The sequence below is a fragment of the Phalacrocorax carbo genome, chromosome 30 (assembly GCF_963921805.1).
Source record: "Phalacrocorax carbo chromosome 30, bPhaCar2.1, whole genome shotgun sequence".
NCBI lineage: Eukaryota > Metazoa > Chordata > Aves > Suliformes > Phalacrocoracidae > Phalacrocorax > Phalacrocorax carbo.
In genome coordinates, this window is record NC_087542.1 from 514,373 (window position 1) to 524,564 (window position 10,192).

General features: G+C 72.3%; 1 protein-coding gene across 1 annotated transcript; it reads right to left on the bottom strand.

Moving 5' to 3' along the window:
- Positions 1-2,668: 2,668 nt before the first annotated feature.
- On the bottom strand, positions 2,669-3,322 carry LOC135310177 (uncharacterized; the record flags this gene model as incomplete). The annotated part of the gene is made up of 1 exon (XM_064437322.1): positions 2,669-3,322. A coding segment is annotated over one exon (654 nt), but the record flags the coding sequence as incomplete, so codon positions are not given.
- Between the last annotated feature and the right edge of the window lie 6,870 nt (positions 3,323-10,192).

The following is a 10,192-nucleotide window of genomic DNA, read 5'->3' on the forward strand; positions in this document are numbered from 1 at the left end:
TGTGCAAGGCGGTGGGTGTGCAAGGCGCTGGGGTGCAAGGCCGTGGGTGTGCAAGGCGGTGGGGGTACAAGGCCGTGGGTGTGCAAGGCGGTGGGTGTGCAAGGCGGTGGGGGTGCAAGGCGGTGGGTGTGCAAGGCGGAGGCGGTGGTGTGCAAGGCGGTGGGGTGCAAGGCGGTGGGTGTGCAAGGCCGTGGGTGTGCAAGGCGGTGGGTGTGCAAGGCGGTGGGGTGCAAGGCGGTGGGTGTGCAAGGCCGTGGGTGTGCAAGGCGGTGGGTGTGCAAGGCGGTGGGGGTGCAAGGCGGTGGGTGTGCAAGGCGGTGGGGGTGCAAGGCGGTGGGTGTGCAAGGCGGTGGGTGTGCAAGGCGCTGGGGTGCCCGCGGCCGCACTCACTGGTGTTGATGAGGAACTGGTTGGAGACCCCGGGGTGGTCGACGTCGTGGATGGCGGCGGCGAAAAGGGCAGCCAGAACCTCCAGGTCGGTGAACACGGCCTGCGGCACCGCAACCGCGCCTCAGCGCCCCCCAACCCCGCCCCACAACCGCCCCCCAACCGCGCCCCACAACCGCGCCCCACAACCCCGCCCCACAACCCCGCCCCACAACTGCGCCCCCCAACCCCGCCCCACAACCCCGCCCCCCAACCCCGCCCCACAACCGCGCCCCCAACCCCGCCCCCCAACCCCGCCCCCAACCCCGCCCCACAACCCCGCCCCACAACCCCGCCACACAACCCCGCCCCACAACTGCGCCCCCCAACCCCGCCCCACAACCCCACACCCCCCAACCCCACGCCCCCCAACTGCGCCCCCCAACCCTGCGCCCCCAACCCTGCGCCCCCCAACCCCACCCCCCAACCCCACACCCCCCAACTGCGCCCCCCAACTGCACCCCCCAACCCCGCGCCCCCCAACACCGCCCCCCAACACCGCCCCCCAACACCGCACCCCAACACCGCACCCCAACACCGCCCCCAACCCTGCACCCCAAAACTGCGCCCCCCAACCCCACGCCCCCCAACCCCACCCCCAACCCCGCCCCCAACCCTGCACCCCAAAACTGCGCCCCCAAACCCCGCGCCCCCCAACCCCGCGCCCCCCAACCCTGCGCCCCCAACCCCACACCCCAACCCCACACCCTGAAACTGCGCCCCCAAACCCCGCGTCCCAGAACTGCACCCTGGAACCTGGTACCCCTGAACTGCCACCCCAGAATGGGCACCCCAGAACCCGGCACCCCAAAACTGCACCCCAAAGCCCCGGCTCCCCGCTGGGGCACCCCAAAAGTCGCTCCCCCCCCGCAGGCCTCGGGCCCCCAGACGTCCCAGCACCCCCAGACCCCGACGCTGGGGACGCGGCACCCAGGGACCCCCCCCCGATCTCCGGGGACCCCCCAGGATCGCAGCACCCAGCACCCCGGGACCCCAACGATTCGGGGCGCTGGCAGATAGGGACCCCGGGGTCGGGGCGCCCTGGACCTCAGGGACCCCAACATCTGGGGGCCTCGACCGCCCCCCACCCCATGCCTGGGTCCCACCACCCAACGATGGGTCCCACCACCCAATGACGGGTCCCCCCACCCCATGACTGGGTCCCACCACCCAACGATGGGTTTTACCACTCTATGATGGGTCCCACCACTCAATGACGGGTCCCCCCGCCCCACGACGGGTCCCCCCGCCCCATGACTGCGTCCCACCACTCAACGATGGGTCCCACCACTCAATGATGGGTCCCCCCGCCCCATGATGGGTCCCACCACTCAATGATGGGTCCCACCGCCCAACGACAGGTCCCACCGCCCCACGATGGGTCCCCCCGCCCCACGACGGGTCCCCCTGCCCCACGATGGGTCCCCCCACCCCATGATGGGTCCCACCACCCAACGACGGGTCCCCCCACCCCATGATGGGTTCTACCACTCAATGATGGGTCCCACCACCCAACAACGGGTCCCCCCGCCCCATGACGGGTCCCCCCGCCCCACGATGGGTTCTACCACTCAATGATGGGTCCCACCACCCAACGATGGGTCCCACCACCCAATGATGGGTCCCACCACCCAACGACGGGTCCCCCTGCCCCACGATGGGTTCTACCACTCAATGATGGGTCCCACCACCCAACGATGGGTCCCACCACCCAATGATGGGTCCCACCACCCAACGACGGGTCCCCCTGCCCCACGATGGGTTCTACCACTCAATGATGGGTCCCACCACCCAACGACGGGTCCCCTGCCCCACGATGGGTTCTACCACTCAATGATGGGTCCCACCACCCAACGACGGGTCCCCCTGCCCCACGATGGGTTCTACCACTCAATGATGGGTCCCACCACCCAACGACAGGTCCCCCCGCCCCATGACGGGTCCCCGCGCCCCGTGACGGGTCCCCCCGCCCCACGAGGGGCGCGGCGGGTGCTCACGTCGAGGGCGGGGGTGCCCAGCAGGACGTGGGTGGACTGCATGACGTCGGCGGCGTGCAGGCTGTTGTGGTAGGCGACGTCGGCGTGGTAGTGCCCCTCCAGCGTCACCGCGTACGTCACCAGCGTCTCCGCCGGGATCCGGAACGTCTTCACCAGCTCCCGCTCCTGCGCCGGGGGGTGCTCAGCCCCCCGCCCCCACCCCCCACCCCCCCGGGCACCCAGGGGTCGGGGCGGGGGGAGGGGGATGGGGGGGGTGGCTGGGGGTCAGGGGGGATGGGGGGTGGGGGTGGGGGGATGGTATTGGGGGGTTGGGGGGTGGGGGATGGGATTGGGGGGATGGGGGGTGGGGATGGGATTGGGGGGTTTGGGGGGTGGGGGTTGGGATTGGGGGGGTTAGGGGGGGTGGGGATGGGATTGGGGGGGTTAGGGGGGGTGGGGATGGGATTGGGGGGTTGGGGGGGTGGGGGGTGGGATGGGGGGTTGGGGGTGGGGGTTGGGATTGGGGGGGTTAGGGGGGGTGGGGATGGGATTGGGGGGTTTGGGGGGTGGGGGTTGGGATTGGGGGGGTTAGCGGGGGGTGGGGATGGGATTGGGGGTTGGGGGGGTGGGGGGTGGGATGGGGGGTGGGGGTGGGGGTTGGGATTGGGGGGGTTAGGGGGGGTGGGGATGGGATTGGGGGTTGGGGGGGTGGGGGGTGGGATGGGGGGGTGGGGGTGGGGGTTGGGATTGGGGGGGTTAGCGGGGGGTGGGGATGGGATTGGGGGTTGGGGGGGTGGGGGGTGGGATGGGGGGGTGGGGGTGGGGGATGGAATTGGGGGGTTTGGGGGGTGGGGGGGTGGGATTGGGGGATTGGGGGGTGGGGGGTGGGATGGGGGGATGGTGGGTGGGGGTTGGGATTGAGGGGGTTAGGGGGGGTGGGATGGGATTGGGGGGTTTAGGTGGGGTGGGGGGTGGGGTGGGGATGGGATTGGGGGTTTGGGGGGACTGGGCGTGGGGTGGGGGGTTGGGAATGGTATTGGGAGTTCAGGGGGGCTGGGGGCTGGGCTGGGGGGTGGGATTGGGGGCTTGGGGGGTGGGGGATGGGATGGGGTTAGGGGAGGGGGTTGGAGGTTTAGGGGGGATTGGGGGGTGGGAACAGCATTGGGGGGGTTAGAGGGGCTGGGGTGGGTTGGGGTGGGGGGTTTAGGGGAGGTGGGAGGGGTTGGGGGGCATGGGGGGTGTAGGGGAGATGGGGCGGGGGGACGGGGGGAATTGGGGGGGGTCCCCACCTGGAATATCGTGTACATGATGCAGCTGAGCGAGTGGTTGTTGGAGTATTCGGAGACGCGGAAGATGTTCAGGCCCCACTTGTTGAGGTTGTCGAGCTCCTGGGGGGCGGGGGGGGTGGGCGGGGGGGTGGGCGCAGCACAGACCCCCCCCCCTTGTTCCCAGCCCCCCCCAGTCCCGGTGAACCCCCTCCTCACCTTCCCCAGCAGCTCCTCCCGGTCCGTCTTGACGCCGAAGCGGGGGACGCTGGAGCCGCCGGGGCTGGAGCTGGGGGGCAGCTTCTTCACCCCACTGATCTGCCCCATGGGGGGGGGCTGCCGCCGCTTCTTCTCCCGCTCCTTGGGGCTGGGGGCCGGGATCTCCACCTCGTGCTGCTTGTCTGGGGGGGGCGGACGGACGGACAGACGGACATGGGTCGGGGCACACGGCCACGCCGCGCCTGGGGGTCCCCCCGGAGCCCCCCTGGGTGTGCGGGGGGGGGGGGCGTGTGTGAGGGAGTGGGTGTGCAAGGGAGCACGCATCAGCATGCACGCGCATGGGGTGCACGTACAACAGACGTGTGCAAGGGATGCGCGTGCAAGGGATGCGTGTGCAAGGGATGTGTGTGCAAAGGATGCGTGTGCAAGGGATGCGTGTGCAAGGGATGCGTGTGCAAGGGATGTGTGCGCAACAGATGTGTGTGCAAGGGATGTGCGTGCAAGGGATGCGTGTGCAAGGGATGTGCGTGCAACAGATGTGTGCGCAACGGATGTGTGTGCAAAGGATGCGTGTGCAAGGGATGCGCGTGCAAGGGATGCGCGTGCAAGGGATGCGTGTGCAACGGATGTGTGCGCAACAGATGTGTGTGCAAGGGATGTGTGTGCAAAGGATGCGTGTGCAAGGGATGCGTGTGCAAGGGATGTGTGGAAAGGATGCGTGTGCAAGGGATGCGTGTGCAAGGGATGCGTGTGCAAAGGATGTGTGTGCAAGGGATGCGTGTGCAAAGGATGTGTGTGCAAGAAAGCGTGCGCGGGCACGCACAGGGCCGCGGGTGCCGGGAGGGTGGGTGGGGTCTCCCTGGGGGTCCCTGGGATATGGTGGGCGTCTTGCAAGGGTCCCGGGGGGTCCCTGGGGGGCTGGCGGGGGTCCTGGGGGGTCCCTGGGGGGCTGGCAGTGTGTCGGGGGGCCCCTGGGGGTCCCTGGGGGGCTGGCGGGGGTCCCGGGGGGTCCCTGGGGGGCTGGCAGTGTGTCGGGGGGCCCCTGGGGGTCCCTGGGGGGCTGGCGGGGGTCCCGGGGGTCCCTGGGGGGCTGGCAGTGTGTCTGGGGGCCCCGGCGGGTCCCTGGGGGGCTGGCGGGGGTCCCGGGGGGTCCCTGGGGGGCTGGCAGTGTGTCTGGGGGCCCCTGGGGGGCTGGCGGGGGTCCTGGGGGGTCCCTGGGGGGCTGGCAGTGTGTCTGGGGGCCCCTGGGGGTCCCTGGGGGGCTGGCGGGGGTCCCGGGGGGGCTGGCGGGGGCCCCGGGGGGTCCCTGGGGGGCTGGCGGGGGTCCCGGGGGGCTGGTGGGGGTCCCGGGGGGTCCCTGGGGGGCTGGCAGTGTGTCTGGGGGCCCCGGGGGGTCCCTGGGGGGCTGGCGGGGGTCCCTGGGGGGCTGGCGGGGGTCCTGGGGGGTCCCTGGGGGTCCCTGGGGGGCTGGCGGGGGTCCCGGGGGTCTCACCGAGGAAGGTGCTGGAGATGTACTCGGAGACCTGGTTGCCGGAGCGGCTCATCTCGGAGAGGTGGGTCAGCTCCCGGTTCAGCATCCTCTTGAACTGGGGGGGGCGGGGGGGTGAGGGACAGACCCCCCCATCACCCCCTGCCCCCAGGATCCCCCCCATCACCCCCTGCCCCCAGGACCCCCCCCATCACCCCCTGCCCCCAGGATCCCCCCCATCACCTCCGCCCCCCAGGACCCCCCCCATCACCCCCCACCCCCGGGACCCCCCCCCCAGCTCCAGGGTCTGACCCCTGGAGAGGGACGAACACCCTGAGGGGGGCCGGGGGGTCCCAGCCTGGGTGGGGGAGGGGATGGGGATGAGGATGAGGAAGGGGGCAGGGATGAAGATGGACAAGAAGGGGGTGAGGAAGGTGACGGGGACAGGGGTGGGGTGACAACGCCAAGGGGACAGGCTCCGCACGGGGCCCCCTCCCACGTCCCCACAGCACAGGGGGGTGACACTGGTGGCACTGGGGGGACGCTGGGAGCCCCTCCCACGTCCCCACAGCACGGGGGGGGTGACACTGGTGGCACTGGGGGGACGCTGGGAGCCCCTCCCACGTCCCCACAGCACGGGGGGGTGACACTGGTGGCACTGGGGGGACGCTGGGAGCCCCTCCCATGTCCCCACAGCACGGGGGGGGGTGACACTGGTGGCACTGGGGGGACGCTGGGAGCCCCTCCCACGTCCCCACAGCACGGGGGGGTGACACTGGTGGCACTGGGGGGACGCTGGGAGCCGCCGGCGCCTCCAGCCGGTGTCCCAGCCCCTCTCCCACGGCCCCTTCCCACCGGGAGCACCCATGGGTGCCCCCCCCGCCCCGGGGGGTGCTGCGGCAGCGGGGGGGAGGGGGTGACCCCCGGTGCCCCCCGAGTCCTCGCTGTCCTTGAGCGGGGCCCGGATGCTGCCCCCCCCCTCCCCCCCCCGCAGTGACTCATCCCGCGGCTGCGGGGCGGGGGGGGGCCGGGGGGTGCAGGGCCTTCACCCCACCCCCACCCCGGGCACCCCCGGGCAGAGCGGGGCTGGGGGGGGGGCCCCACCTGGGTCATGTTCTCCCCCCCCCCCTCGGGGAACGCAGGCACCCGGGAGACCCCCCCAGTACTCGGGGGAGGGGGGGACGCCGGTGTCCGGGCTGCCCCCCCCAACCCCCAGACCCCCCCCATTGCACCCCCATAACCCCCAAAACTTCCAGGCCCCTCATTGCCCCCCATAACCCCCAGACCCCCCCATTGCCCCCCGATTCCCCCCAAACCTTCCAGACCCACCCATTGCCCCCCAACTGACCCCTCAATCCCCCCCACTGACCCCACCATTGCCCCCCACTGACCCCCCATTGCCCCCCCCAGACCCCCCGTTGCCCCCCCCCGAGGGTTCTGGCCCCGCCCCCGCGTCCCGGGGTGGGGGGGTGGGGGCTTCCTCCCCCCATTTACCCCCCCCATTGCCCCCAACACGGGGGGGGGGGGGGGGGGAGGGATGAAGAGCATCACCCGCATCCCTCCCCCCTCAGCCAATCAAGACCCTCCGCCCAGTCTCCATGGCAACCGCAGTCTCCATAGCAACTACCCCGGGGGGGGGGGGGGGCCCGTGTTTAACCCCTGCTGTGCCGCGGGGGGGGGCCTCCACCCCCCCAGGGACCACCCTCAACTTGGCGCCCCATGTCATGAGTTTGCCGGGTCTCTACGCGACGGCGCAGCGCCCCCCCCCCCCCAAAATTTGGGGGGGGGGGGCTTCCCCCCCCGACCATACAAACTTGCCTCCCCCCCCCCAAACGTACAAACGACACCCCCCCCCGACAGGCCCGAATGGACCCCCCCCATGGGGGGTGCACGGTGCAGGGAAGGGGGGGTCAGGGCTCGTTTCAGGGGGTCCCACTGTGACATTGGGGGGGGGGGGAGGTCAGACGTGCCCCCACCCCTCCGAGCCCCCCCCCGTGCCCCCCCCCATTACCTGGTCCCACCAGCCCACCAGCCAGGGCTTGGCGCAGGTCTCGCAGAAAAAATCCACCAAGGGCATTTTCCGGGGTGGGGGGGGGTCGGCCGGGGGGCGCTGGGCCCCCCCGCGCCTCCCCGAGGGAACTGGGGGTCCCTGTTTACCGGGGGGGGTCGCCCCCCCCTTCCCGTCCCCGAGTACCCCCTCTTAAGGCCCGGGGGAGGCGGTGGGGCGCGGTGGCATGGTGGGACCCGGGGGGGGGGGAGCAGGGCCCCCCCCCGCTTGGGAGGGCACCGCCAGCCCCCTCCCCCCCCCCCGGCGCTGGGACCGGCCGGGGGGGTCCCTCACATCGCCCCCCCCCCTCCTTGCTCCAAAGGCTGGACCCCCCCGGCCCTGGGGCCCTGCAGCACCCCCCCGGCCCGGGGTGGTGGGGGGGGTCAGCGGGAGCCCATTTGGGGGGGGGGGCCGGGGGGGGGCCCGGCGGCGGGGGGGGGGGGTGCGGGAGGGTGCGGGAGGGTGCGGGAAGGATGAGGAGGGTGCGGGGGGGGGGGCCGAGAGGACGCGGAGGGATGGGGGGCGCTGAGGGGGGTTGGGGGGGTCCTGGGCGGTGCTGGAGGGGTGGGGGGGTGGGGGGGTCCTGGGTGCTGGGGGGGGAGATGCGGGGGGGGGAACGGGGGTGCGGGAGGGTCCGGCAGAGATGGAGGGAGGATGCGGGCGGATGCGGGCGGATGCAGAGGACCGCAAGTGGCGGGGGGGGGGGGGGTCGGGGGTCGCGGAGGGGTCCCGGGGAGGGTCCCGGGGGGGTCTCGGCGTGCCGGGGTGGGGGGGGCCGTGGGGTCCCGTCGGGGCTGCGGAGGCCGCGGAGCGCGGGGCGGGGGGGGCCCGCACGCCTGCGCGGGGCTGCGGGGCCTCGCTCCTCCCCGCCCCCCCCCGGCCCTGCCCACGGCCCCCCCCCGGCCACGGCCACGGCCCGCCCCCCCGGCCACGGCCCCCCCAGGCCTGCCCCCACCCCCCAGCCCGCCCCCCCGGCCACGGCCCCCCCCATGGACACGGGGGGGACCCAGGCGTTCGGGTGGGTGGGGCGCTTTTGGGATCCCCATGTTGGGGGAGGTACCCCTGGGTCCCCCCCACTGGGGCCCAGACCCCCCCACTGGGATGGGGAGCCCCATGAGTGACCCCGTGTGGCGATAAGGACCCCCCACGGGTCACCCCCCAACCGGACAGGGACCCCCACAGAACCCCCTTCACTGGGACAGAGACCCCCGGGGGTCACCCCACTAAGGTGGGGACCCCCAGACCCCCCCAGGGGTCTCCCCATGCTGGAATTGGTCCCCCCCAGGCCCCCCCACTGGGCCAGGGCCCCCCCACACTGGGCCAGGAACACCCAGGGGTGTCCCCCCACTGGGAAGAGCCCCCCCAGCCCGCCCCCACATGACCCGGGGGGGTGTGACAGGCCCACGGGGACGTGGGGACACGCGGGAGGGGCACGATCCTGCACCCAGGCCTCCAGCACCAGCACCCGCCACCACCGGCACAACCGCAGGCACCGGCGCCGCTGGCGGCGTCACCAACACCCCGAATAGCCGGTGCCACCGGCCCCCCCCGGCCCCCCCGGGCCCCCCAACCGTCGGCACAGCTGCTGGCACCGGTGTCGGTGCCACCAACACCCCTGACACCGGCAGCAGCCGCCGGCCCCGATGGACGAGGGACCCCGCGCAGCCCCCGGCCACTGTCCCCAACCCCCTGCTCTCCACAGACCCCCGTCCCTGAGCCCAAAGCCCCCCGTCCCCTCCCCACGGCGGAACTGGTGCCCTGTGCGCGTCCCCATGGCGGAACCAGCCCCCTGCCCCCGTCCCCACGGCGGAACCGGGGTCCTGCCCCAACCCCGTGTCACACGAAGGTCCCATCCCTGTCCCCACATGACGGCGGGTCTGTCCCTGTCCCATCCCCATCCCCATCCCATCCCCATCCCATCCCCATCCCATCCCCATCCCCATCCCCATCCCCATCCCATCCCATCCCATCCCCATCCCCATCCCCACCCCATCCCATCCCCATCCCCATCCCATCCCCATCCCCATCCCCATCCCCATCCCATCCCCATCCCCATCCCATCCCATCCCCATCCCCATCCCCATCCCATCCCCATCCCCATCCCCATCCCCATCCCCATCCCATCCCATCCCATCCCCATCCCCATCCCCATCCCATCCCCATCCCCATCCCATCCCCATCCCCATCCCATCCCCATCCCATCCCCATCCCCATCCCATCCCCATCCCATCCCATCCCCATCCCCATCCCCATCCCCATCCCATCCCCATCCCATCCCCATCCCATCCCCATCCCCATCCCATCCCCATCCCATCCCCATCCCCATCCCCATCCCATCCCCATCCCCATCCCCATCCCCATCCCATCCCATCCCCATCCCATCCCCATCCCATCCCATCCCATCCCCATCCCATCCCCATCCCATCCCATCCCCATCCCATCCCCATCCCCATCCCCATCCCATCCCCATCCCCATCCCATCCCATCCCCATCCCATCCCCATCCCCATCCCATCCCATCCCATCCCATCCCCATCCCCATCCCCATCCCATCCCCATCCCCATCCCCATCCCATCCCCATCCCCATCCCATCCCCATCCCCATCCCCATCCCCATCCCATCCCCATCCCATCCCCATCCCATCCCATCCCATCCCCATCCCATCCCCATCCCATCCCATCCCATCCCCATCCCCATCCCCATCCCATCCCCATCCCCATCCCCATCCCCATCCCATCCCATCCCCATCCCATCCCCATCCCATCCCATCCCATCCCCATCCCATCCCCAT